The sequence below is a fragment of the Physella acuta genome, unplaced genomic scaffold (assembly GCF_028476545.2).
Source record: "Physella acuta isolate Inbredline_101_S28 unplaced genomic scaffold, ASM2847654v3 ptg001122l, whole genome shotgun sequence".
Classification (NCBI taxonomy): Eukaryota; Metazoa; Mollusca; class Gastropoda; family Physidae; genus Physella; species Physella acuta.
Window position 1 is genome coordinate 199,436 of NW_026732639.1, and position 25,442 is coordinate 224,877.

Here is a 25,442-nt window from a genome sequence, read left to right on the forward strand (position 1 = left end):
CAGTAGGCCTAACCAACAAACAAAGTGTGTGCTACACCTACTCACACGACTCACTTCACAACTTCACACTTTCGATTTCACTCATCATTAGTCATTAGTAGATCTTAGTTTAGTATCTTAGCTAGATCTAGTCGCTACTCCTGTGAGTGTGTAGTCGCAGTGTTACCACTGATTTACTAATACTAGATCTATACTCATTAACTTAGTATCTTACCCTTTCTTTTACAAATTTATTTAGGCCTAGTTAATTTACTGCACTTTTTTTTAAGTTATTATATAATTATAAATTAAATTATATTATATTAGCAACGGCATTGGCTGATTGGAATTTTGAGACAAATTTTTTGTCTTAGTCACCTATTATAATTAATATTTATTAATTTATAATTATCAAGTTAATTATTATTATTAATATTTATTAATAAATAATTAGCTATCATTAGGCCTATATATATAATATATATTATATAACCAGTGCCAGCTTTACTAACTTTACAATCTCTAGCAATTTATTCTAGTGTTGTCTTAGAGTACCTCTTGACTTGACTTTAGACTTTAGTCTAAAACTTTTAGCTTAATTTTATGAAATATTATGAAGAAGACACATGAATATAGATATAGATCTATATGGTGTAGTAGGATATATACTATTATTATACTGAAATTTATAAACAAGGGTGACAAATAAAACTTGACTTTATTCCAATACATTGAATTTTTTCATTAATAATAATAATAATGAATAATGCTAACGCCATAAACTTTTAGTCCTAATATTCTAAAATTATAGTTTATAGTTAGTTCACTCATAAACTGCCAGCCAATGGTTCCGGGGTCCTGAATGGACAGTGCAACAGAAGTTAACTGACTTGCCTAGAAGATACCAGGGTGGACACTCCCACTTTCAAGTTCCCTTCTATTATTTTTCACTTTGTCTAACACTAACTCTAGAGTAGAAGTATTTTTGCACAGTAATCTTTTGTAAATTATTTAACAGCTTTTGCAATTACGACAATTATGATGCCATGTAATAAAATGGTCTGAATATTAATTTGGGGAAAAAAAATTTCATACTGATGATACCAAATCTAACGTGTTAAAATAATATTTTTATATGAAAAAAAATTAAACCATTAAAATAAGATTAAATGAAAAATAAATTGTTTGTTTCTTATAGTGAATAAATGTGTTTTTTTTAATTTCAGACTTTTTTTTTGTTCAGCTCTTGCTGTATAAAACTATAACAATTCGTTTGGTTTAAGTAACACCATGGCACCAAATAATCATTTTGCAACTCTAGGACTCAGTGTTGGATCTGATGAAAATCAAATAAAGAAAGCATATAGAACTCTTGCTAAAAAATGGCATCCTGATAAAAACAGTGACCCTGGAGCTAAGGAAAAATTTCAGGAGATTGCAGCTTCGTATGAGTTTCTATCCAGCAAAGATAGAAGAGAAATTTTAGAAAGAGATTTGAAACGTGCTGCAACACAAGAGTCAGCACAAGCACAACCTAAACAGACCCAGTTTACTAAAGCAGCTCCTAAAGAAACAACAAGTTCTTCGGCAACAAAAAGTAAAAAAAAAACCAATGAGGCATCTTGGTCAGAAACTTTTACCAAAAACTACAGAAGCCAACAAAAAGAAAAGAAAAATCCAAGCTCAGGGACATTTTCTTTTACTGAAAGTCCAAGTTCAAATGGATCAAGTTTTTTCAATTTCGATGAGCAGCCAAAGAGACCTCAATACAAAGACATTTATGATGAGCTGTTTGATGATTTCTTTAGTCCTAGGAATTTTGGAGGTAATAAAAAAACAATTCACAACAGGATTTGGTTAAGTTTGCTTCATAGCCTGTGTTTGTTCTTAAAAGATTAAATAACAAGCAACAGGGAGCAGTTGTTCTGTTACCTAATAATGATACTGAGCGTAGAACCAAAAATTATTAATTTTTTATAAAAATGTGTCTAAAACATTTGTGTAAAATAAAATGAAATAAAAATTTAGCTTTGTAAAACTCAGCAGGATCAGATGGTCTTGGAGAAAAGGGAAGGAAAGCTGGGCACAAAAATGCCACACAGAGGAAGACTAAACACAACCCAGACAATGTAGCACCTGAGAGAGGAACGCCTGTAGGGCTGGATGAAGAGTATTTCTTTTCACCCAGGTACAAAAATCAGGGTAGGTGCTAAGTATGATATTGTTTTCTGAATGTAATATATATTTATTATACAAAGGTGATGAAAATGAGAAATTTTGTTGTAAAAATAAATATATTGAAAAACACTAAGAGGGATTCATTACATCTAGTGTTTCAATAGAATATGGCTTTTTATGATAGTTTTTCTATTTCAAAGAAGTTTTAATATGAAGTACCTATTTGATTTATTTATGCAACTTATATTTGAGCTTAAATTTGTTTAATGTTCTTGAAGTAGCCTATTTTTACTGACACTGCCAACATTGGTTTTTATTTCTTTGTCAGATGGCCATGTTGAGAAGATACCTTGCCCTTGGTGTAACCAGTTGTTTAACAGAGGAAAATTGGTAACTAAAATTTAAGCACATAATTCTGGTAAATCTCAAATCTATGTCTTTTATCCAGATTGGTGAGTGTCTAGAAATTACAGAAGGGTGAAAGTGGTATACGCCTGTAAACTAAAAACCCCATGAGAAACTATCAAAAGCAATCATGGTTAAATTATGTGGAGACAGATCTATGGCAGCCTGGAATTCAGATATGGAAATATGTGCTGTGTTTCACAAGCTATTAGCTATTATGATCCATTGAGTTGATGTAATTTACAGTCGTGAACATGATATTTTATTATCTTTTCTTTACACAAGCTGACCCACGGCGTACTATACGCCGCTATTTAGTTGTTTTATTTTCTACTTTTTAGTAATTCATAATTGTGAATTTGACACCTCCCCCCCCCCCCTTCCCCATGAAAGCAGCTGTCCGTGATAACAGTTTACAGATTAAGTAGAACTTGTTACCTCCCCTTAGTTTCAAATCGTTTAAAAAAATTATCTGCCCCTAATGGCAGTCACTAATATGACCCGGCTCTATGATTGTAAACATTTGACGTGAACCACGGCTTACCAGACTGGTGGGGGTGGGGGTGCTAGTGATATGGTCTGTTGCGCATGCCTGGAGAGTGAGGGAGGGGGTGGGTTGGCGTGCGTATGTGGTGGTGGTGTCCTGCATGGTCCCACGTATAGAATTTTATATATATATATATATATATATATATATATAAATATATATATATATAGATGAATGTTCAAGTTTTAAAACATAACAATATTAACATTTAGAATATACCAGATTTGTATTTATTTATTTTAATTCAATTAGGCTGAGCATGAAGAAAAATGTGGAAAATTTGGACTGAGTGCTGATGAAGATGACTCAGATGAGGATGAACCAATCAATGATTTGGCAATTTTCACAATGTTTAGTCAGCCACAGTTCTATAGCTCCATGCCAACCTGGCAACAGCAACAGAGTCAACTTAGGCAGGAAATTCAGAGAGATAAACTGAGATACAGAGAACAAATGGCCTCACAAGATACACAAAGTAGAGGTTTGTGAATCATAATTTTTTGTAAACAAATTATAATATTAGCTTTTTCAGTGTATTTCAAATGTGTATATGTTTTTAAACTCAAGTGAAAAAAATTGGCCACTAAATTGTGGTACATTAGTTATTAATTTACTGGCAGTGATTACAATATAAACATTCCTTAACTTTTGTATATGTACAACACAGATAGTGCTGAAAGCTTTTTTTTAATGGCTGGCCTAAGTTTTATTTTTAGTGGATTTAAATGTGTTAGGAAAACACAAACAAAAATAAACCAATATAAAATATTTTTTTCTTCTCCTAAAAAACAACTTTGTAATAAAAATCTAATTAAAATGATTATGACAATTACAAAATATTTCTTAGGTCTCATTAAGTGCCCATATTGTGAACGCAAATACAATGAATCTGTGGTTAGCTCACACATACCATGGTGCAAAGAATACATGAGTAAATATGGCATACCAACGAACTTAAGATCCTCACATAATGATCTTCATACAGACTTTAATGACTTAGAGAAAGGGAAGGTGGGCAGAAGGCATTCAGATGTTAGCTTCAACAGAGAAAGAGCAAGGGAGGTAAGTTTTTTTTTTAAATTTAAAACTATTCAATTTAACTGAAAATAAAATATTGAATTAAGAATAAATTTAAAACTTTAAACTAAATTTCAAAGGTCAGTTGTATTTATATGTTATGTACTTATACTTTAAGTATGCTAATGCTTTATTTTGTGGGCAATTATTACTTTAAACTGCAGCTTCTGTAACTAATATTTTATCAAGTAATTCAGCTTGAAACATCTTTAAAGTTTTCCACTTAAATATGTTTAAAACATAGATATCCACATAATATATTAAAATCAACTTTTTACCAAGTTTAGGCCAAGTATTGTATTATAAACCTAACCCTAGTTCATTTGTTCACATTTTTTATTAATGAAATAGGCCTACATAGCACAAAACAGTTTGTATGATATTTTGTTTTGATCTCTATCTCTCCAGTATGCTAAGCAAATCCCAAAACCAAAAGGATTTAAAGGTCAGTAGATTTCATGCTATACGATGCATGAAATTTGTCTCATGTGGTGAAAACTAACTACTATTGAAAAAACAGTGACAATGTTTAGTTTTTGAGTGGTTATTAAGGTAATTAATGTAATTCATCTCATTTTAGATCATGATTACACAGAAGATACACAAGGTGATACAGAAAAATTTCCATATTCCAGGTAAAATAAAAAACCTTTTTACCACTGAAATTTTTGAAGGCATTCCAATAATGAAATTAGAGCAATAATTTTTAAATGGAAGCCACATCCCATAAATGTTAATTAGTTAAATTTCTTTAAAATACATGTTGACTGTTATGTTTACTAAAAGTAAAATATATAAATATTTATTATACTAGATAAAGAGTATTAACCTTTTTTTTTATTCAGGCCAAAAATGACAAGTGGGTTAGGTGTAAAGGGACAGAAATTAAAACCTGAAAGCAAATAAAGGGAGACAAGACATTTAAAAAAAAAAAATTATTGTTGTCGTATTTGGGGGTCGTCCATAAATGATGTCACACTTGTAGGGGGAGAGTGAGGGTCCATAATTTTGTGACGGTGTGTGATGAGGGGGAGGGTGGGGGTTCAGATGGTGTGACATCACACTTTGGCGTTATTAAAAAACAATGTTAGAAAACGAATTCATGTTTTAGAAAATTGTTTTTATAAATAGTATAGGAATTGATAAAAAAAACTCTATATTAACAGAGTTAAGACAAGAGTTTAGAAAAATATTGTATTTTTTAAAAATTCAGCTGAAATTTTGGAAGGGGTTGTAGGCTGCAGTGTAACGTCACATTTTTGTGACGATGTGTGACGTAGAAGATTGGGGAGGTAAAAATCGTCAAAAAAGCATGACGTCATTTATGGATGACCCCTTTATGCAAATTGAATCTAGCTAGTGTCGCAACATTTGTTAGAATTAAACTTATTTCAGGTAAAATAAAATAATTAAAAAATACAATTATAATTTAATTATAGAGTAAAAAAGAATAAACCACATAAATTAGTCAAAAAATGTGTAAATTATGTATGCTTGAAATAATTGTTAAATGTTATGTAAAAGCTAATGTACATTGATGTATTGTTGATAGTCCAGTGCTGGTGAGTCAGAGTTTTGAAGTCAGGTGAATTCTAATGCACCTGAAAACACTATCATAGTGTTCAAAATCTACTGTGTATCACCCGCAAATGCTAATTTCATTTTTGCCTGATAAATGTCAAAATTTTCATCAAAAAACATTATTTTAAAAATAAACTATTCTTCATTTTAGGATTAATTAATTAAAATCCTGATTTTTTATAAATGGGAGTATAATTCTAAAAACAACATTTGAAACTTTTAAAATACAGATATGGTTTTAAATAAGTTAAATGTCTTGACATTTAGGTATGTAAGTTGTAGTATTTTGGCACACGGATGAACTATATTTGGCAACTAATTGTTTTTAATTATTTCAGTGCTTTTGCCATTATTTTGTTTTACTATGTTCAGATATACCAAAGTGTTTATGTTTAAATCTGTGATAAATTACTTTCTAAAACAATTTTACATATTTCTATTTATTGTATATTCTGCATTTTGTATATTGATAAAACAAAATAATAAACAATTTATATAAAAATCATGAATTTATTTCTTTTTTTGAAGGATAATTGCATATTTTTTACATTAACAATTATTACTTAACTAACAAAAAATTGCAGATCAGATTGATACTTTTAAATTTTAATCAATAAATTAGGCCTGTATTTACTATGTGTTCAAAATAGCTAATCTAAATATTTTCAAATATTGTACAAAATGTTTGCCTAAATAGTAATTTTTCAATAGAGATTTAAATCTTAGAATTAATACACTTATAAAATTAAACAGTACATATTTTTAAATATTTAAATGTTAGTACAAGGATAATAATATGACAATAAAGCATGATGATTCAATTAGTGAATACTTTTGGCTATTCTTCTACTCAATATTCTTTTCAATAAAGATGATTTGTAGTTCAACTAATTCTTGAAAATTGACATGTGAAGGGATTATGTGGTCTGTACATCCCCAGCCACCTTTACTTTCCTCAACTTGATTCAGAGGAATGACAACCCCGATATCCCCTATGAACTTAATCCCAGGGATAAAACTTGAGCAATTTTGAATATCAATCACATGCCCTCTTGCTCCACCACACTTCCTAATAGTAGTGTTTTAAGCATTATGAAATAATTATTTTTAATTGCTATTACGTATGGAAAAAGAAAACATGCATTGAAAAAGTAATTGAGGCAACTTCATGAACATAACTACATCAATCAACATTAAATTTCACCCCAACCATGTAAAGTAAAGAATACTTTTAGACCTAGCAATCCATAGGGAAGATGAATCAGGCCATATGCTTTTTTTTGCCCTCTATTAGTTAGGTACCCATTAGAGCTGAGTGGACTCAGGGATATTCAACTGACTTGGACCCTGATTCGAATTCGGGACTTTCAGGTTAACAGCCTAGCGCTCTACGTCTTAGGCCACGATGTTCCCTCCCCAACTATGTAGGCTTCAAAAAAATATTTGGGACAGAATTATGATTGTGATATGCTAATCCATGCCTCAGAAAGATCCTGCGAATTCACTGGTCTAAACCATCATAAATGATGTTCTATGGCAACGGACAAATCAACTGCCAGCTGAAGTGGAGATCCTCCAGAGAAAATGGAAATAGATTGGCCACACACTCAGGAAGCCTGTATCCAGCATAACAAGACAGGCCCTCACATGTAATCCACAGGGCAGGAGGAGGAGAGGCAGACCAAGAAAGACCTGGAGATGTGACCTGGAAGAAGACACCAAGAAGATTGGATACACTTGGGGACAGTTGGAGAGACTAGCCCAGGACAGAGACTTCTGGAAAGCTCTTGTCGGCGGCCTATGTCCGAGGAGGGACGACAGGCAAACCTAACCTAACCTATGGTTGTGACCCCTACCCTTTTATATACATTTATAATTATTCCCCTAGCTTGACTTTGTCTCAGCTCCACCTTATCCACACATAAATGCATCATTATTTTAAAAAATGGAATGTATTTACAAAAAGTATGATCTTAAACCATCTACCATAATCCTTTTCTTCTGTGATACATTGGTCCCAACCTTAGCATTTGAAGATGTTTGTAAATGATGAACAAATGTCAAGTAAACAGGTAGAATTACTAACACATAATACCTCTAATAATAACAGCTATATCTACTTGATGAATAATTGTGAATGGTTCAGCAAGACATTTCCTTTTTTTTTATAAATAAATTATGTTCCTGACTATTCTGGTTGTATCTTCAACTGTTTATTTCTTTTGTATAAAGATTATGCATTGTTTAAATTAAGCGAGCTTTTGTTCTTGTTATGAACCATGTAAGTCACTTAACAGTATGAAGAGTAACAAATGAAAACGTACACAGTTCCCAAGAAATTTGAACTTGTAGTTTTATAGGTCTATGAGTAAATCCTAGCCCATAGCCCATGAAAATGTAAATGTAACAACTTTTTTTTAAATGTTGTCTTCAAAAATTACAGCACTCTAGAATAATTATTCATATATTTTATTTATTTTTGGAGCTAGGGTAATTAGCAGCATATTCTGTAATTCGTTTCAAATTCCATTTTAAAAAAACAGTTATTCTCATCATATTAATTTTTAAAATAGGTCTAATTTGTTCCTTATGGCTCTATCAGTTTTCGGGTTTATTTTACAGTATAAGCAGGGACGTAACTGTACTTTGGCAGGTACTCAAACTCACGATTACGCCCCTTGTATTAATCGTGTTGTTTTGATATTAATTTTTTTTACGCTCCTTCATCAATCGGCATCTGAACCGTAGCTGCAAACACTAGAACCCACTTCCATTTCGCTACTGTCTGTAATACTAGCCTATACACAGTAGGCTGTTGCACAATAACATTTTTAAATGAATCATTTATTTTTTAGGATCTCATATTTTCTGTTAAAAGTTTTAAAAAGCTTTTTTTTAATCGGATATTATGTAACTATATTTTTTTAAAGAAATTTCTTTTAAGGATCTCTTTTCTTCGAGACTGAAATCGTCCTCAGTCCCTCGCCAACAATGTCCATCTCCAATGATTGGGTATTTCCGGTCGAGTCGCTCTTGGAGAGATTGAGCTCGTTCTTCTGCCCATCGCCCGGTGGCACGCCGTGGAGTTTGGTCTTGAGCAGAGTCCGGATCTGGCTGCTGTACAGCATGTGGCAGGTGAAGATGACCATACCCTGAAAGACAAGAAAAGACCAGATTGGAATATTATTTTAACAAAGCTAATGGAATTTTTTTATTTGTTTATTTCAATAATGGCCGTGCTGTTAAAGCAGAGGCGTAGCCACCCTTCCCGGCGCCCGGGGACAAACTTTCGATGTGCACCCCCCCCCTCGAACTTTTCATTTGCACCCCCCCCCCTCAAACTTTCGATTTGCACCCCCACCCCCTCGAACTTTTCATTTGCTCCCCCCCCCCCTCAAACTTTCAATTTGGCGCCCCCCCTAAGGTCGGCGCCCGAGGACATATGTCCCCCGCCCCCCCCCCCGCCCTCGCTACGCCTCTGTGTTGAAGACTCCTCTTTCAATTAAATTAAGTTGATTTAAGTCTGAGGCATTGGAAAAATGTATGCCAAAACGCCTATGTAAGATGAGTAAGAACATAGGCCTTATAACTAGTCAGGCTCAACGTCCATAAATGACGTCACACTCGTAGGGGGGATGGGGGTCCGTAATTTTGTGACGGTGTGTGATAAGGGGGAGGGGGGGGTCAGATGGTGTGACGTCACTTTTTTTGCATTATAAAAAAGCAATGTTAGAAAACGAGTTTTAGCCGTTATTTCGCGTTTTAGGAAACTGTTTTTAATAAATTGTAATAGGAATTGATCTGTTGACAAGATTTTGGAAAAATATCGATGTTTTAAGAACAATTAAACAGCAGTTTTGAGGGGTATTGTAGGCTGAGGTGTGACGTCATTTTAGGGGGGGGGGGTCTGGCTTTTTGTGACGACGTGTGATGGTGTGGAGGGGGGAGGTAAAAATTGTAGAAAAAAAGCGTGACGCCATTTATGGATGACACCTAACCCTCTTTCCACTTCTGATTGTCTGCTGAGGCCATTAAAGTACCTAGTAATCAATAACTTTTATACAGGAGTAGCGATCTATTTCGGCACCCAGGACGAACTATCAATTTTGCATCCCCACCCCAAAATTAGGTCTGTATAGGCCTATATTTATTCGCGATGGTGAAATGCAACCCCACATCCCTAATATGGAAAGGTCGGGGCGCTTTTTACCAGTAACTTTTAATTTATTGTCACATAATTGATGTAGAAAACGATTAAATAAGTAAGTTCGTTATTTAAATTTCGAAAATTTCAAACGGTTATTTAATTTTAATAGGGCTTGTAGTAAGTCTCGTTTTCTCTGACTTTGAATTAGAAATTTGTCCTAGTGTACAGAGTTTTGTATGACGGGGTGTTCAATGTATTGTACTTGTTAAGTTTTGATGAATCGTTTAGATTTGGGAGTAACGGTGGAAGGCTGTAGCTTATATGGTGCCGTAGGTATAAAGTATCGAAGTGTTAAAGTGTCATAATTTGTATTCGGCTGTTTTGTAGTTGAAGGTCTAGTGGAATCTGATTGGTAATACAGAAATGAGAATGCAGGTGATGAAGTATCGTAGTTCGGCAGTTTGGGAGTATTGATTCTTGTGGTATTAAGGTATCGAATTATATTGACTGTTAAAGTGTAGTAGTAGGTCCAGTGAAATCGTTGTTGATTGGGCGAACTGCTTGTAGAGCTTGGTGAAGTTACATGTGTTGGTGTCGTAGTTCTGGAGAATCGAGTCTAGTTATGTTTAGGAATCGAAGTTTGATGTATATCAAGCAGTGTTTCTTCCAGGCTTTTTCCTCCGGGGGGTGGGCAACTTGAAATTTTCATTTCGTTCGAGGGGGGGGGCGCACCCCCCCCCCCTCCCCCGAAGAGATCCCTTGAAGAAACTCTGATATGGAGTTTATCGTTAGATTATTTCAATTCAGTACGGAACGCACTATAAAGAAAGGTAGGCGTTCTCTTGTTGAAAAATGTTTAGTTTTTTAAGAATCTGTATTACAACTCTTTAGGTATTAATATATAATATTAAATAGGATGGATTTTTATAACTAACCATAAACTTTGTTTTTTTTTTAAATTATAATTTTCTTAAATCAATAATTCTAACAATGTCTTAAACCAGGGGTCGGCAACCTGCGGCTCGCGAGCCGCGTGCGGCTCTTTTGATGTGATGCGGCTCTTCAGCTCCATGCACAAATATTAACAATTATTTTATTTTATCTTTAAAACACATACAAATATTGTTCTGCAATACTCGGCAATGAACGATAAAATAATAAACACTCGCTATACTATTAGAATATTAGAATATTTAGTTACGCCCTATTTCAATTTACTTCCTATTTAGATGATTGTTTCGAAAAAAATTTACTTCATTTTGTTGAAGACCCGGAGAGAGGTAAATTACTTTATTTTAAAAAATCTTTTTAAAAAATATGAACAACCCAACACTACTATTAACATGAATCACTTCAGCATTACTATAAACAAAATGAAGGATGGGTTCACTGAGATATTTGAGCAATTAAAAAGAAATGCAAGTACTCTGACCTTCACAGTCAAAGTAGATTCTCTCAACACAAAATTAAAAGAGATTTGGAATTGATGCTGGTTCGCTTCAAATTAAATTGCTAGATTTGAAAACCACACATTTGTGGAGCGGTAAGCTCACATATCTCAAGAGCAAGTTAGACGATTTGGAGGCCCAGAACAACATGCATGTTTCACTGTACAACTGGACAGCTCTAAAAGAAATGTCGCGAGTTTACTATTGTTTAACAAGTTGAAAAAATCACATAGTTTCAAATATGTAGCTTCTTTATTTTAGGAAAGTAGGTCTACCTTCAATATAGTAAAATAAATTAACCTTTCTTACAATGCTCCGCTCTTTTCTCGTAAACATAAATCTTAATTATTCTATACACCACAGCAATGTTGCAACTTGATAGATCTGTAGTATATTGGTTTCTTTTTGTTACTTCCAATATTTTAGTTCCAAACAAATAAGGGAAACAACTTTAAACTATGTTATCAAATTAATAAATAAACCAATACCCCAGTTGAAATATAAAACTCATGTAAATCCTTGTTGATTTTGTTTACTTTTCTATAAGTATTAATAAATGTTATGTAAAACATTTTGTCTGCCTTTAAAATGTATTGATATTAATAGAAAAAATATTTTTAATTAAATTACGAAACTCATAACTATGTACGATAACTTCGCGTAAATAAAATAAATTCCTTATGCTCAATCAATTATGACTTATGGACAGTTCGTTTTTCAAAAAATGTATAGATCTACTTTCTCAAAACTGTGATGTGGTCAGCCCCGTGGCAGTGGTTCCATGCTTTCTACTACCGAAGTGCATATTTTATTTATTATTTTCGAATATTTTCAAAAGTAGTTATTTAATTCAGAAAACATTTTTTTTTTCGAAATTGAATAGAAGTATTTATAATAAAGCTACCGTTTTTGGACTTTCAAACAAAATCTACAGTTAAGTATTCAATAAGTAAAATATATTGTTTTTACAAGATTACATAGATAATATAAAAGATTTGTTATAATTATTACGTAATGAAATTTAGAGCGTTTTATTGTGTTTTTCAAGCATGTCTTAGTTACCCTTGGTTAATTTAGCTATTCTCGTGAAAGTTATTTCCCTTTAATAAAATATTGGTATTTGGATTTTCAAACGGGAGATAATTTGTTCATTTCAAATTCTGCACCTTAGGTTGACCGCTTACATTTAAATACAACTTAAAGTTATTATTTGCTATTGTAAGAGCTTAAGTTCTAAACAAAATAAGTAGTTTTTTTTTTAGCTTTATCAAGTTGAAAAACAAATGCATCAGTAGCCGTTATAGATTGCTATGCTCAATGTTAGTAGACATACAGATTTAGTCGTAAATTAAACATCTAATTAATTGTCTTTTCATATTTTTCACCCTCTCCTAAAGGATTCATATATTTAAAAAATTTAGGCTAGAATGTATATATATATATATATATATATATATATATATATATATATATATATATATATATATATATATATATATATATATATATATATATATATATATATATAACCTTTTATTTTTCAAAAACAAAAAAAAAGTTACATAATCCCACACTATAGACATTTTACAATTATAATTAAAGTCAGTCAAGCTTAAAATTAAAACAGGTAATTTCCGTTTTAAAACTTACCTTGGGAGGACTGCAGGGAGCCCAACAATACAAGAACTTTATTTGATTCAGTGGTTTTTTCCAGACTTTTTTTTTACCCGTGAGGGGGGGGGGAAGCACTTAAAATGTTCTAAGTGGGGGGGGGGGGCTAAGTCGTAAAGTACAAAGTAAACTCGTGCACTTAACAACAATTTCAATCAAATGTGATTACGCTTGCAAGTTGGAATTGAAGGAAATAGTACAAACTGTTGAGACGAAGGAGGCAAGTAAAAATTGATTTTGATGTCTATTGATAACGTGTATGACTTGACTTACTTGACTTAGTCCTCTTTGCTCCTTATGGAGCATAGGGCCTCCACCATTTCCTTCCATGTCTTCCTATCCTCGGCTATTAATTTTGACATTTCCCAAGACATCCCTATTGGCTTCAGTTCTTCAAGAAGACTCCGCCTCCAGGTCTGTCTTGGGCGCCCTCTCTTCCGCTTTCCCTGGGGGTTCCACTCAAGCGCTTGGCGTGTAACATTTGTGTGAGCCTTTCGCAGTGTGTGACCCACCCAGCGCCACTTCCTCGTTCTTATTTGCACACCTATAGGCTCCTGCCTAGCTTTCCTCCATAGTTCCAAGTTCGGCACTTTGTCCTGCCATCTCAGTTTCAGTATCTGTCTAAGGCATCTATTCATGAAGGTCTGTATCTTTGCTGTGCTTGCCTTGGAGACTCTCCATGTCTCTGCTCCATACAGCAGAACTGCCTTGACATTAGAGTTAAATATCCTAATTTTTGTGGTAATGGAGATGGCCGAACTTTTCCATATGGGTCGCAGGACTGTGAAAGCGTAGCGGGCTCTATTAACTCTAGCGCGTATGTCCTCCTCTGTGCCTCCCGTTTTGCTGATCTTGCTGCCAAGGTAGACAAACTCTTGCACATCATTTACCTGTCTTCCGTCTATTGACACTGGAGCCTCCTGTTTATTGTTAGTTCTCATCATTTCCGTCTTTTCTTTGTTGATCTTCAGACCTACGCGCTGCGAGATGGCTCCTAATGCATCAACTTTTTCTTGCATGTCCTGTAGCCTGTGCGAGAGTAAGGCAAGATCATCTGCAAACTCCAGATCTTCTAGTTTCCCCGTGAGTGTCCACTGAATACCTTTTCCAGAACTGGCATAGGCTGTGCGTGTCACCCAGTCGAGAACCACCAAGAAGAGGAGGGGCGACAGCAGACATCCTTGTCTCACACCTGTGTTGACCTGGAACTCTTTAGACAGTTTCCACTAACTTAGCAGGTGCACCATAGTGTCTCAACAGATTCCATATTGTTTGTCTATCCACACTATCAAAGGCCTTCTCAAAGTCAACAAAGCAGATGTAAAGCGGGGCTTGCCATTCTATCGTCTGTTCTACAATATTGTAGAACAGATAACGTGTATGCAATTGATAATAAATTAATATGTCACTTTTAATTAATTGTTTTCTTTTGTATATGTTTTAGAAATTAATTTTTGTGAAAGGGGGGGGGGGGGGTAATAAGTTTTGCCTAGAGCGCTAAATAACCTGGCGCCGGCACTGGGTATATGTGACTGTACTTATTTGCTGAGAATTCTTGATAACAAACCAGATGTTGTAATAATTGTGGTAGGTTTATTTATCGAAGTATACATTGCAATGTTGAAAAAATCAGACAACTTCTCAAGCAAAAACTACGATATTGCCTAATTGCTATAACCTTCATGTCTTTTTTTGGTTACGACTGCTACACCCCGTTCTAGTTTAGCAAGTATTACAAAACACTCAGTAAGGGAACATATTTAATATAACACGAGGGGGAGGGGGTGGTTGCTTATTAATTTGTCATAATATAAGTTGTATGGGATGGAGTGGTGGAATGTCAAAAAAAATGTGTTAAGCATAATATCTTTATACGAGCCGACCCGCTGCATATCATACGCCGCTATTTAGTTGTTTTATTTTCTACTTTTCAGTAATTCATAATTTGTGAATTCGATAGTACCAATGCTGCCACTAAAAATATTTGCTTTAAAACACTATCAGTAGGTCGTTAAGGATGATACTACCCCCACCCTCCTTTCCCCCAACCCCTACCCTACACCCCCCCCCCCTCGTGAAAGCAGCCTCCTCTTAGTTACCTCCCCTAAGTTTAAAATCGTTTCAAACTAAATTATCTGCCCCTAATAGCCGTCACTAAACTCGGCTCTACGAATGTAAACATTTAGCGTGAACCACAGCTCACCAGACCATGTAGGGGTGGGGAGGTAGGGAGCGCACTTACAGCTTGTTTTCTAGCGTCTCCAAGAAGAGAATTATATATATAGAAGATAAATGAAACTCTTCTGCAGAGGCGTAGCGACGGCGGGGCGGGGGTGCGGACTGCACAGGGTGACACCATTTAAGGGGGTGACACCGTGGCAAAAAAATAGCAAATTGTACAGAAATGTACAGAAAAATGTACAGAAGAAAAATGCCCTTTTGTCAGATCTATTAATTAAAGTTAAATGGTCTTTAAAATACAGATCAATAATTGTTACTATAGTATACTTTGTTTCTTTGCGGGGGGGGGGGGGGGGTGACACCACGAAGTGCCGTACCGGGTGACACCCGACCTGGCTACGCCACTGCTCTTCTGTTGTCATTACTTCTGTGTGTTTTTTTATAACTTCAGAGCTACTTGTTTCCTGTATAAAGTTTCATTTCCCAAAGACTTACAGAAAGGAGTATCATTTAAAGAATTTCAGAGCAAAGGGAGTAAATGGTTTCTGGATATGTAACTTAGGCTAATATAAACGGGGTTGGTGGTTCACAGAGGCGTAGCGACCCATTCCGGCAGACTCTGCGCCCCCCCCCCCTTTCTACCCCATTTATATATTTTTAATCACGTTAGCGAAAACAAGCGCAATTTAGTAGTCACTATATTTTAATACATTTTATTTTGTTGTCAAACAATTTATGTTAGAATCAGTAAGTAATCCGTAAAGCCAAATAACTTTGACTGTGTATAATATAGTAATTAAGCTCAGAATGAGCTTTTTTCCTAATCCGTTTGGCGCCCACCCGCCCTCCTCTAGCTACGCCTCTGTCATTTATAAGTATTAGGGTAAGTAAAGTAAAGTTACCCTTTCAAACCTGACGGTCTATGTAGTAGAGTTCACTTGTTTCTGTGACCTCGGCATATGAAGAGATAGTGTGGTCAGCACTATGCCCAGCCGCCTTTACTTTCCCTAACGTGAGTTAGGTACCCATCAGAGTTGGGTGGACTCAGGGACGGTCTACAGACGTGAACCCGGATTCGAACTCGAGACTAGCTCTCTACCGCTAGACCACTCCGTCCCGTCAAGTATTAGGGTGGTGGCACTAATATCTCTCACATTTTTACTTTCTCGTATATACGTAGTATAGAGAAAATATTGTAATCGTGCAAAAAAAATCGAGATTTTTACAAATCTCGACGTTTTACACCTCACTGATACGGAAAAACATAATTTTGCAATCTTGTCCGTATGTCTGTGTGTGTGTGTGTGTGTGTTTGTGTCTGTGTGTCTGTGTGTAAACACGATAACTTGAGTACCGTTACAGCTAGGTTGATGAAATTTCATATATAAGTATTATATCAAAATCGTAGATCCGTATCAACTTTTGAGCGATTTCCGACAACCGGAAGTGGTACTTTTTCTACTTTGAATTTTTCAAAAGCCTATAACTTGAGTACTATTTCAGATAGATAAATGAAATTTCACATGTAAGTAAAAGATCTAATTCTCTACCTTCTGTTAAATTTTGAGTAATTTCCGTTGACCGGAAGTAGTAATTTACGCTACTTCCGATTTCTCAAAAAACGAATGTAAATTTTTAAAGTACTAATAATATTGCGCACTATTATGCACATTTTGTTTCGGCGTTTGTTTGGTGCGCAATGTTTTTTTCTATGAGATTCTATTCTATTTTTAAAAGTTTAAGTAATAGGCTGTTGCAGTGGAGTCCAAATGGAGTCCTGCCGGTTGGCGTTTTTTTAAACCAAATCTGAATATTTTTTATTAAATCTTTTTTTTTTAAGTTAGGAAAGCTACTTTCGCTTTTGGCTTCAAAACAAACTCAAGTTTTAGAATCAGAATTTTATGAATTTAGAACTTTAAATAGAGATAGAATCTAGATTCTAAATCTAGATTTAGATAAATAATTGACTTTGCAGATTTTAATATAGAATCTAGATCTAGAATTTTATTTAGAATACAACCGACTCGTTAGATTTAGTTTTAGTTTGAGAGGTAGGGACCGTAGTTTAAAGAAGACTGAGAAGACGTAAAGTCAAGTGACCAAGTCTAAAGAATTAAGAACTTTAGTGTACTAACTTAGTAATTAGTAATTAATATTAATGATACGTCATACACTAAGTTATAAACAGTAGGCCTAGACATAATATTATAACAAATCGTCAAATAGTAGTATTTAGTATTATTTCCTACTAGATCTACTGATACTAGAATACTAGGGCCTAAGTATTTTTTAGTATTTTATTTAGATTCTAATTCTAGATCTCTATCTCTATGCCTTATTTTAGTTATATACTAGTATATACTAGTATATAGTATTAAGTATATAAATATATATATAAGCTACTATAGTTAGACTATTATATTATAAGTATAGTAGTAGGCTTACGTAATTTTTATTTTCTTTTATAGTAAACTACATGAATACTTTTATTCATAGGTGTTTGTATTAGTTTAGTACTTAATTAATAAGTAGTATTTAAGCTAGTAATAATAGAATAATAAGCTAGATTTTCTATTGGCTAGACTAAACTAATAGCCTACTCTACTTTTAGTCACTAGTGGCAAATTACAGATCTACAAACATTTTGTAAAACAGAAACCTTTGGCCTTTAGACTAAACTTTTGAATTTAGGCCCATAAATTTTTCTTTAGACTTTCTTTTGCGTAGAAACTTTAGGCCTAATTAGTAATTAAATTAGTAATTAGGCCCTATGTATTAATCCTATTAACATAGTTAATTATAGGCCCCAAATTTAAATTAGGTCTATTTTTAGTAATAAAGACTTTGCCTTTATTCATTTTAATAAATAGGCCCCTATTTTAAATCAATGCCATATTTTTAAAAATAATTCCTTTTACTTTTCCTAGTACTTTTTTTTTAGTACTAGATCTAGAAGTAGATAAACTAGATATTATTACACAGTAGGCTAGGCCTAATAACCATAATTACTAATTAGTCATCTGCTTAGTAGTTAGTCCTCGTAGACATAGTTATAGCTATATAGACATGTTATAGTGTACCAGTATTACTAGATCAAATTTTATATCAAGTAGTAGCTCTAGAAATTAAAATTTTGATTTAAGCACAAAGTGAGCCTAAAAATTGGATTAATCTAATAGTTACTAACATAAATTAGTTTAATTTTAATAAGGTTTGTTTGGCTTTGTGTTACTGTCATTGTGCTTTTAATTTAACATTGAAAATTTAATTCCAAGATTTAAAAAAAATCATCAACTTCAATTAATCTATATTGCTAAATTCATATTGCTATACAAGGCCTACTTAGTAGAAATTAAATATGCTATTAATTACAGTATTCTGCCCATATCACTCAGAATAAACAGATATGATTAAATAGTAGTAGGCCTAATGTATATTACATTGTTTTAGAATAATTTCTCTTGCTTTACAGTAAGCATGTATTTTAGTGTCTGTCTACACTATGTAATATTTATTTTTAGTGTTAATGAAAGTATCATTCCACAGATGAAGTATGTTCCACTTGTAATAATAATGTCTTGTTTCTTTGACTTAGGCTAATAAAACAGTTGTGTGGTTTACACTTAAAAGTCAGTATCTCAAGCCAGTTACCCTTAATGTACTCAAGCCCTCAAACCACTTCTCTGGATTAGCAATTGTGTGCTCTACTGCTTGACCAATGAATCCCAATTTAGTATTTGTAGGTCATTGTAAAAATATATATTGATATATCCTAAATAAATTCTTTTATTTTGATCAAGCATTAACATTTATTTTATTTGTATTGAGTGTTGTTTTAATACGTTCTTTGTGTGTGTGTTAGTTCAATAATTTTGAAAAGCTGTAGTGATTGAGGATACTAAACAGTGTTTTTAACTTGCAAATTTTATATGAAGCAAAACACACTGGCGCTAGACTGCTAACCCAACAGTATCAAGTTGAATTGAGGTTTAAGTCAGTAAAAAGTCCCTGAGTGCACCCAGCAATGAGGGGTACCTAACTCACATCATCGCTTCATATGCCAAAGTCACAGAAACAGGTGAACTCATTGCAGTCTGATCCATGAACCAACAGGCTAGAAACATGAACTTTACAACTCTCACTGTAGTTTACAATATTTTCATACACTAACAATAACAATTACAATCAATAAACAAATTCAATGATTAAGACAAGCTCAATTTTTATTAAATAAATTAATAATTTATTAAGCATGTAAAGAAAGATAAAGGCACTTTATTTAATGTAATATTTGTCCCATAATTTCAGGGACATTTTTTCTTGTATCAAATATTGTTATTCACAAATTGCAGACTCAGATGAAGTCTTCATTCTAAAACACATTTTGATTTCCTGTGTTTTGTTGATAGTCTTAGTTAAGGTTGCCTGGAACATGTGTAGGGTACTTTCTTCTGTATTTACTAGAGGTCTATATGCACTGATTTCATTCAGGTATTCTGAAAAATAGATTTAATTTACACACAATATTTATACTTAAAATTTTGTCTTATAATCATAGTTTACATTATCAAGCGTATCAAAAATATAAATAAAATTGCAATTAAAACTAGCCATTAAATCTATAACTTCAGGTCAATATTGACAAATCTATTACTAAATCCAAACTCTAGATCTAATAACCATAATTCAATGCCTACAAAATAACTGGGTCTTGCTAGATTTACACATATACTTGCTACATCTAGATTTCTAAGTAACCATATACCTACTACTCTAGTTAGTAGCAGACTTTCTTAATCTTTAGCAGTCAACTAAACTTTAAATCTACTTCTTAAATCAAATCTAGATAGGTTCGCAGTAGCAACAGATGTCAACATTTTAATTTTATTAATATTATTACAATTATTACCTACTAAATTACTAAACTAAATAATTCTAGATCTAGATTTCTCTAGTTACTAACTAGATTTAGCACTGTTGTTAACTAGCTAGATTTAGAAAAAAAAATTAAAGACTCACAGACCTACTCACTGGATCTAGAATTATAATTAATTATTTATTAATTATCATTAGGTCATAGATCTATATTATTAACATTTTAATTTATTACACTCAGTAACTACGCTCAAGTGAACTACACTAACATCCTCAGTAGTCTACAGTCTACACTTAGACTAGTCGAAGTCACTACTTAGTACTTAGATTCTAGATCTAGTAACTTTACTAACTTAGATCTCTTCTCTACAAACTACAAACACACACTAAAAAAATCTAGGCCTAATCACTGTCATTTTTTATTTAGAGGGATTAGTATAGTTAAGGAAGTATAAAGAACAGATTTAGGATCAGGTAGATTGAGATCTATTAGTACTATTACTATTACTATTAGATCTAGTTGCAATATGCTGAAGTAAAGAGTAAAGTCGAACTTGATAAACGTTTGTTTACTGTTTACCAAATCGTCCAGTAGGAGTAATGTCCCCTGGGACTAGGCTTGCTAGGTCTTACATTAACTTTAAAAAATAATTAATTTACTTACCGCCACAAAACTTTTCTGTCAGAAGTGAATGCAAATACATTACTTCCCAACCGTACGTACACAATAGACTTGAAATTTTGTATATTTGTTGCATATTGGGAGTTCATGATGAGTTTAAAATGCTGAAGCGAAGTCAAGAAACAAGCAGCCGCCATGTTTTTTTTATCAATGGGAATCATCATCACAATAATTCATTTAGTTTGGAAAATTTAATCTCTCCCTGGCGGAAGTTTTTCCAAAACTTGGAATGGATTAATGAATTAATATTATTAATTATTTCAAAAATTATTTTCAATAGTTTCTCTTGAAGTAAAAAATTCAAAACACGTAGAAATCGATACTTAATATTTTGTTTTAATTTTTGACAGCTAAAACATAATTTTAGCGCTTGCCAATTAATTTATATAATTTTTTGAAAAATAGCATGTTATATAGCAAAGTATTACTGCAACACCCAATTAAAAATCATGTCTACATTCCAAGTTATATAAGAACTAGCTGCATCCCGTGCTCCGCCACGGTAAATCTTTTTTAAATGTACCAACTTTGCAACAGAACAAAACAAACAAAAACACAACACAAACACAAACAAAACACAACCACAACACAACCACAAAACAACCACAACACAACCACCACCACAACACAACCACAACACAACCACAACCACAACACAACCACAACCACAACACACGGTAAATCTTTTTTAAATGTACCAAGTTGGGAACAGAACAAAACTAAATACAACACAAACGAACGCAAAGAAAAAACAAAAACGAAAAAACAAACACAACACTCAACATAAACTCATAACATAAACACAATTTAAATGCAATCATACAGGCATATTGCTCACAGTCTAGCCCGTAGCGCCAAATCGCGCCCTTTCCGGTGATTTGCACCCCCCTCAAACTTTCGATTTGTACCCCTTCCCCCCTCCCCCCCCCCCCCCCGCCCTAAAACTTTCGATTTCCACCACCCCCCCCTCGCAAATTTTTTCCAACCCACTTTGGCGCCCCCTAAGGTCGGCACCCGGGGACATATGCCCCCCTCGCTACGCCTCTCCTATAAAACCAAAAGATAGAATAATAATTTGAAATCAGCATAAATAATAGGCAGTATTTAAAATATCCGTGTTTTACCTACAATATTTCACTTTATCCATTCACGCATTTTTTTCCAGTACTTTAAATTTTTAAAATTTACAATAGAGTTTCATAACTAAAACCAATGCGCACCTAATGAACGTGATGACGCGTCTATAATAGTGCTGAATAGTTGATTAAAAATTATAAGTAATAAACGGTAGGGCCTACATTCAGTGAATAAAATAAACAAAAGATTGCCTTTTATCAATCCATGCTAATTATAATTTTCTAACTATAATTTCCTCTTACACATCCGAATAATTTGCATTCACATTTTGCTAATTATATTATTGCAACACTAATTCCTTCTATGACGAACGTATATTTGCATTCACATTTTTTATTAGCGTGAGTTTAATGTATTTTTAAATTACCTCCTTTGTCAAAATTAGAAAAAAATAGTTAAATTAATTTGATTTTTTCTACCGTACTGTTATTATGTTATTAAAATGTATCCACTTTTTCTAGGAATATTAACGAAAATGATATTTGACATTGATCCTTTTAATATGTTTTAGCAATGTGCGTGTATTTAATATTTTCTTGACGTTATGCGAAAGAGTAAAAACCGTGGCAATTATAAAATAGCTCTATGCCGCTATATAAACAAACCCTACTCTAATACTTATAATAAGACACTGCGGTGCACTGAAAAGCACTGCGTGGTGCGAATGTTTACTTTTATGGTTCCAAAATCTATAGCGATGACGGAAGGAAGGACTGACACACTACCAGCAGCGTTATATTATAGATATTCGAGAAAGTTTAGGGGAGATCACTCCCGGTTTATTTTTATCATAATAAGTTAACAATCCCTTTTACAAAATTATAAACTCACCTGGGAGGCATTGAACAATACAAAAATATACTGGAAGCTGACGTAAGATGGCGGTACAAGTCCTAACAGCCACGTGACGTTGGTGACCGGAAGCTGGGTGACCATCGTGGAGAACAGGTTTCTGGGCAGTGAGTAAAATACATGCAAATTACAAACTCAAACTGTATAAAGAAAAAGCTAACTTACATCTCTACTAAGTAATAAGCAGTGTTTTATCCAGACCTTTTCATCGGAACGGGGGGGGGGGGACTTGAAACTTTCTGGAGGAGGGGGGGGGGCGGACTAAATTTTCCGAAAAGGGGGGGGGGGGTTGGACACGTTAAATAAAGGAATTCGATATAAATTCTATTTCATTCGAAGGTGGGCGGTAAACGTACTCTGGTGAACTGACCTAAAATGATCAGCATCATTCCTAATGCATGGGACAATTATATATTAAAAGGCAGTTTTCGTTATTATTTATATTACATAAGCATACCTGATGCGTAAAACCATGGGAAGGTCTTTTTTAGCATCATGTCGATATTGGACAAATAAAACTTGAAGAAGCACAAGCAAGTTTATCTGTAAAAAAAAAAAAAATAATTAGGTATTGGCCTTATTTATTAAATTTTAATTTCCCGTAACTCTTGATAGTGTATAGCCAGAGTTCTTGGTCCTGGGCCAACTGCCAGAACAATTTTATTAAGATTATTATTGAGGTTATTCTAAAAAAAAAAATATCTTTTTTCCATGAACGTTTTTTATGTATTTTTTTCTTATAATTGTATATGATTTATAAAAATTAAGATACAGGAGGTACATCCATAAATTGAAAACTTACCGAGGCAATAAGACACACGGGCCCAATGAAGGCCCAAACCGATCCGTTGGCAATACTAAGCCAGCATCTGAAAAAGTAAATTAACGTAGTTAGACTACATCAATAACATATTTTGAAAGTAGTTAACGATATCTACAACATTAAATTAACATATTTGGGAAATATTTTACACCATCTGCAAAAGTAAATTAACGTAGTTAACAACAGAAAAATAAAATATTTTGAAAATAGTTAACACCAACAGTAAATTAACATGTTTAGACTACAACATACACTATCAAAAACAATAAATTTACAGCCTTTACATCAGGGAAAAATAACAAGTTTTGACAGCAGTTACGACAAAGGTTATTAACAATTCTCTGTAATCAAAACTTTTCTTTGGTGATTTCTTTTGTTTTCCCAATTATTGTATTCTTTAGACTATTGGAAGTAACTCATTTATAATACTCTACTCTATACTTTTTAGCGCAATTTCCATTCTGGAGAATTGCGTTTATTAACCCGTCATTTCTGGATGTATGAATGTATGAATGAATGGATGTGTGTCCGCAGCTTTAAGTCGTATCTCCTCCTCAACGAAGCAATATCGAGGACTAGTTCCAAAGCAATTATGTTAAGCAAGTTACGAGGATGAACATAGGCCACAAAAATTCCGGGTTTCTTTCATGGATTTCCCGGAAAAGCCAAAAAACTTCGAAAAAAGCCGTTTTTTTTGCCCATATCTCGGCAACCAGACCACTTAGCGACTTGAAACATGTACCAATCGATTCCTGCCATAATTTAGAACAATATTGCCGAAGAAAGTTTTCAAAAATATCCTTTCGTTCGGTCACAAAAAAATTTTTGAATTAATTAAAATTTGGACCGAATTAGTAGGCATGTTTATCCAACCACACCACACGCGTCATCACGTGCAACAGCTGCGCCATCACGTTCAATGGCTGCGTCATCACGTTCAGTAGCTAGGCGCGCAATGGTTTTTAGTCATGTAACTCTATTGTAAATAAAACATGTATTTTAACCAATGGTTTTACTAACCCTGCTCTTGATTTACGCTACGACAGAGCTATTTTTAGATAACATAAGGAAATTACGCTAAAATTGTCACTAGACTTTTTAATTACCTTGTTTTATCTTATATTATACAGTTTTAAATAATATCTCCTGGGTGATATGGTGGGGGCGGGGTTAAAATTCACGATTGTGTATCGATATAGTCTAACAAGGCTCACATCAAAATTACCACTCAATTTAAGTTTCGATTTAAGACGATACAAAGTCATTTTACTTAATACGTTCTCAAATGTCAAAAATAATGTAGAACTACTTTCAATTTAATGGGGATGGATTAGACACACCTTGCGTAAACCAACTAATAAAATCACTAGATAGTCACTAGATTGGAATCCCACAGGAAAGAGGAAAATAAGTAAGCCTAAGAACTTGGAAAAGATCAGTTGTCAGTGAAGCACAAACATCCAGAATGTCGTGGGCGCAACTTGGAAGAATCGGCCAAAATAGCGTACTATGGGGAGGTGTGGTCGCATATTTATGTTCCACAAGGAGTCCACAGGAATAATAATGCATTTAATTTATTTTAAGATTGGATGTGTTGCGAGGGAGAAGGGGGGGGGGGGGTGCCTCAGGTAATGTTGAGTGTATAGACTATAGATTGGATACGATAGTAGATGAAGTGAGAAAACACAACTTCCCCAACTTACAATCGTTCGTCCCCGTAGCCGTCTCCGGACACCACCGCTGTGGTCGCCACTACCAGCATGGGCATCACCCAGCCGATGGTGACAAGCATGAAACGTCGCTTGGTCCTCTTCCCGTGGAGCAGACGATACAACTGTCAACAAGACAAGATAAAGTTA

General features: G+C 33.8%; 2 protein-coding genes across 3 annotated transcripts in view; one reads left to right on the forward strand and one right to left on the reverse strand.

The window, feature by feature from the left end:
• The first annotated feature begins 1,213 nt into the window (after nucleotides 1-1,213).
• Nucleotides 1,214-5,114, forward strand: LOC131956015 (uncharacterized). Of its 2 annotated transcripts, none has more exons than XM_059320347.1 (8): nucleotides 1,214-1,804; nucleotides 2,023-2,181; nucleotides 2,486-2,547; nucleotides 3,362-3,590; nucleotides 3,957-4,171; nucleotides 4,595-4,631; nucleotides 4,767-4,821; nucleotides 5,032-5,114. In XM_059320347.1, exons 1-8 carry the CDS (start codon nucleotides 1,270-1,272, stop codon nucleotides 5,090-5,092), a joined length of 1,353 nt encoding a protein of 450 aa, XP_059176330.1. In that variant the 5' UTR covers nucleotides 1,214-1,269; the 3' UTR covers nucleotides 5,093-5,114. The 2 variants fall into 2 exon arrangements, with proteins under 2 accessions (XP_059176330.1, XP_059176331.1); XM_059320348.1 differs by having other exon boundaries at nucleotides 2,026-2,181.
• A 2,506-nt stretch (nucleotides 5,115-7,620) lies between these two features.
• The window catches only part of LOC131956012 (adhesion G protein-coupled receptor L3-like), a 31,222-nt gene continuing 13,400 nt past the window's right edge, over nucleotides 7,621-25,442 (reverse strand). Inside the window, exons 6-10 of the mRNA XM_059320346.1 lie at nucleotides 25,287-25,417; nucleotides 23,563-23,629; nucleotides 23,218-23,303; nucleotides 22,740-22,860; nucleotides 7,621-8,919 (exon numbers count right to left, since the gene is read on the reverse strand). Of these exons, the coding sequence (XP_059176329.1) occupies nucleotides 8,707-8,919; nucleotides 22,740-22,860; nucleotides 23,218-23,303; nucleotides 23,563-23,629; nucleotides 25,287-25,417 (618 nt within the window). The 3' untranslated portion in view covers nucleotides 7,621-8,706. The remainder of the gene's footprint in view (nucleotides 8,920-22,739; nucleotides 22,861-23,217; nucleotides 23,304-23,562; nucleotides 23,630-25,286; nucleotides 25,418-25,442) is intronic.